At 78.8% G+C, this 735-nt stretch overlaps 1 protein-coding gene across 1 annotated transcript in view; it reads left to right on the forward strand.

Annotated features, from left to right (window-relative positions):
• Positions 1 to 735, forward strand: part of LOC101632316 (complement receptor type 1-like) — a 48,691-nt gene that overhangs the window by 43,516 nt on the left and 4,440 nt on the right. The window contains exons 16-17 of the mRNA XM_012734809.1: positions 96 to 187; positions 595 to 727. Coding sequence (XP_012590263.1) covers positions 96 to 187; positions 595 to 727 — 225 coding nt within the window. The remainder of the gene's footprint in view (positions 1 to 95; positions 188 to 594; positions 728 to 735) is intronic.

The following is a 735-nucleotide window of genomic DNA, read 5'->3' on the forward strand; positions in this document are numbered from 1 at the left end:
GCCCCCCAGCGTGGGCAGGGAAGCCCAGGGCTCGGGGTCACCACCGGCGGGGAGCGTCTCCCGTCTCCTGTCCTGGGGTGCCTCCCGCCCCCCAGCCCTGTCCTGCAGCGGGGAGCCCGCCCACCTGCCCCGCTGCTGGGGCCCCACGGGGCTCAGGCCCTGCCCCGGCCCGTCCGCTGGACCTGGGGTGCGGGACCCAAGACGTCGCCCTGACAAGCCGAGCTGTGCGGGCGTCCTGGGGAAGCCGGGGCCGGCCTCGCCGCCGCCGCGCAGGGCTCGCGCTCCGTTGAGACCCCGACAGTGGCGGGGCCGGGGGCTCCCTGGCTCCAGCCGCCGGCCAGGCGTGACGGACACCCCCGTGCGCTGAGCCGGCCACGCGCAGAGGCGGCCCGAGCACCCCGGAGCCCGGCCGCGTGTGGGGAGAGCCGGCCCTGCCGGGGTGCGGGGAGGGACAGGCCTCGGCCAGCTGCCGCTGCGGCCCGCGGCCCCCAGGGGCATTTCCGTGGCTGGACAGAGGCGCCGGGTGGGATCCCGGCCCGCGTGTCCCTGTGGGCGGCTCCGGCTTCCCAGCCTCTGCCCCGCCCCCGCCCGCAGAGGTGAACTGCAGCCTGCCCCCGCTGGAGGGCGCCCGGAAGGAGCTGGAGGCCGGCCGGGCCTACCGCCCGGGGGACAGCGTCAAGGTGGCCTGCGAGGACGGCTACACGCTGCAGGGCAGCCCCCGGAGCCAGTGCCAGG

Source organism: Condylura cristata, unplaced genomic scaffold (genome assembly GCF_000260355.1).
Source record: "Condylura cristata isolate star-nosed mole 26May11 unplaced genomic scaffold, ConCri1.0 scaffold00073, whole genome shotgun sequence".
NCBI lineage: Eukaryota > Metazoa > Chordata > Mammalia > Eulipotyphla > Talpidae > Condylura > Condylura cristata.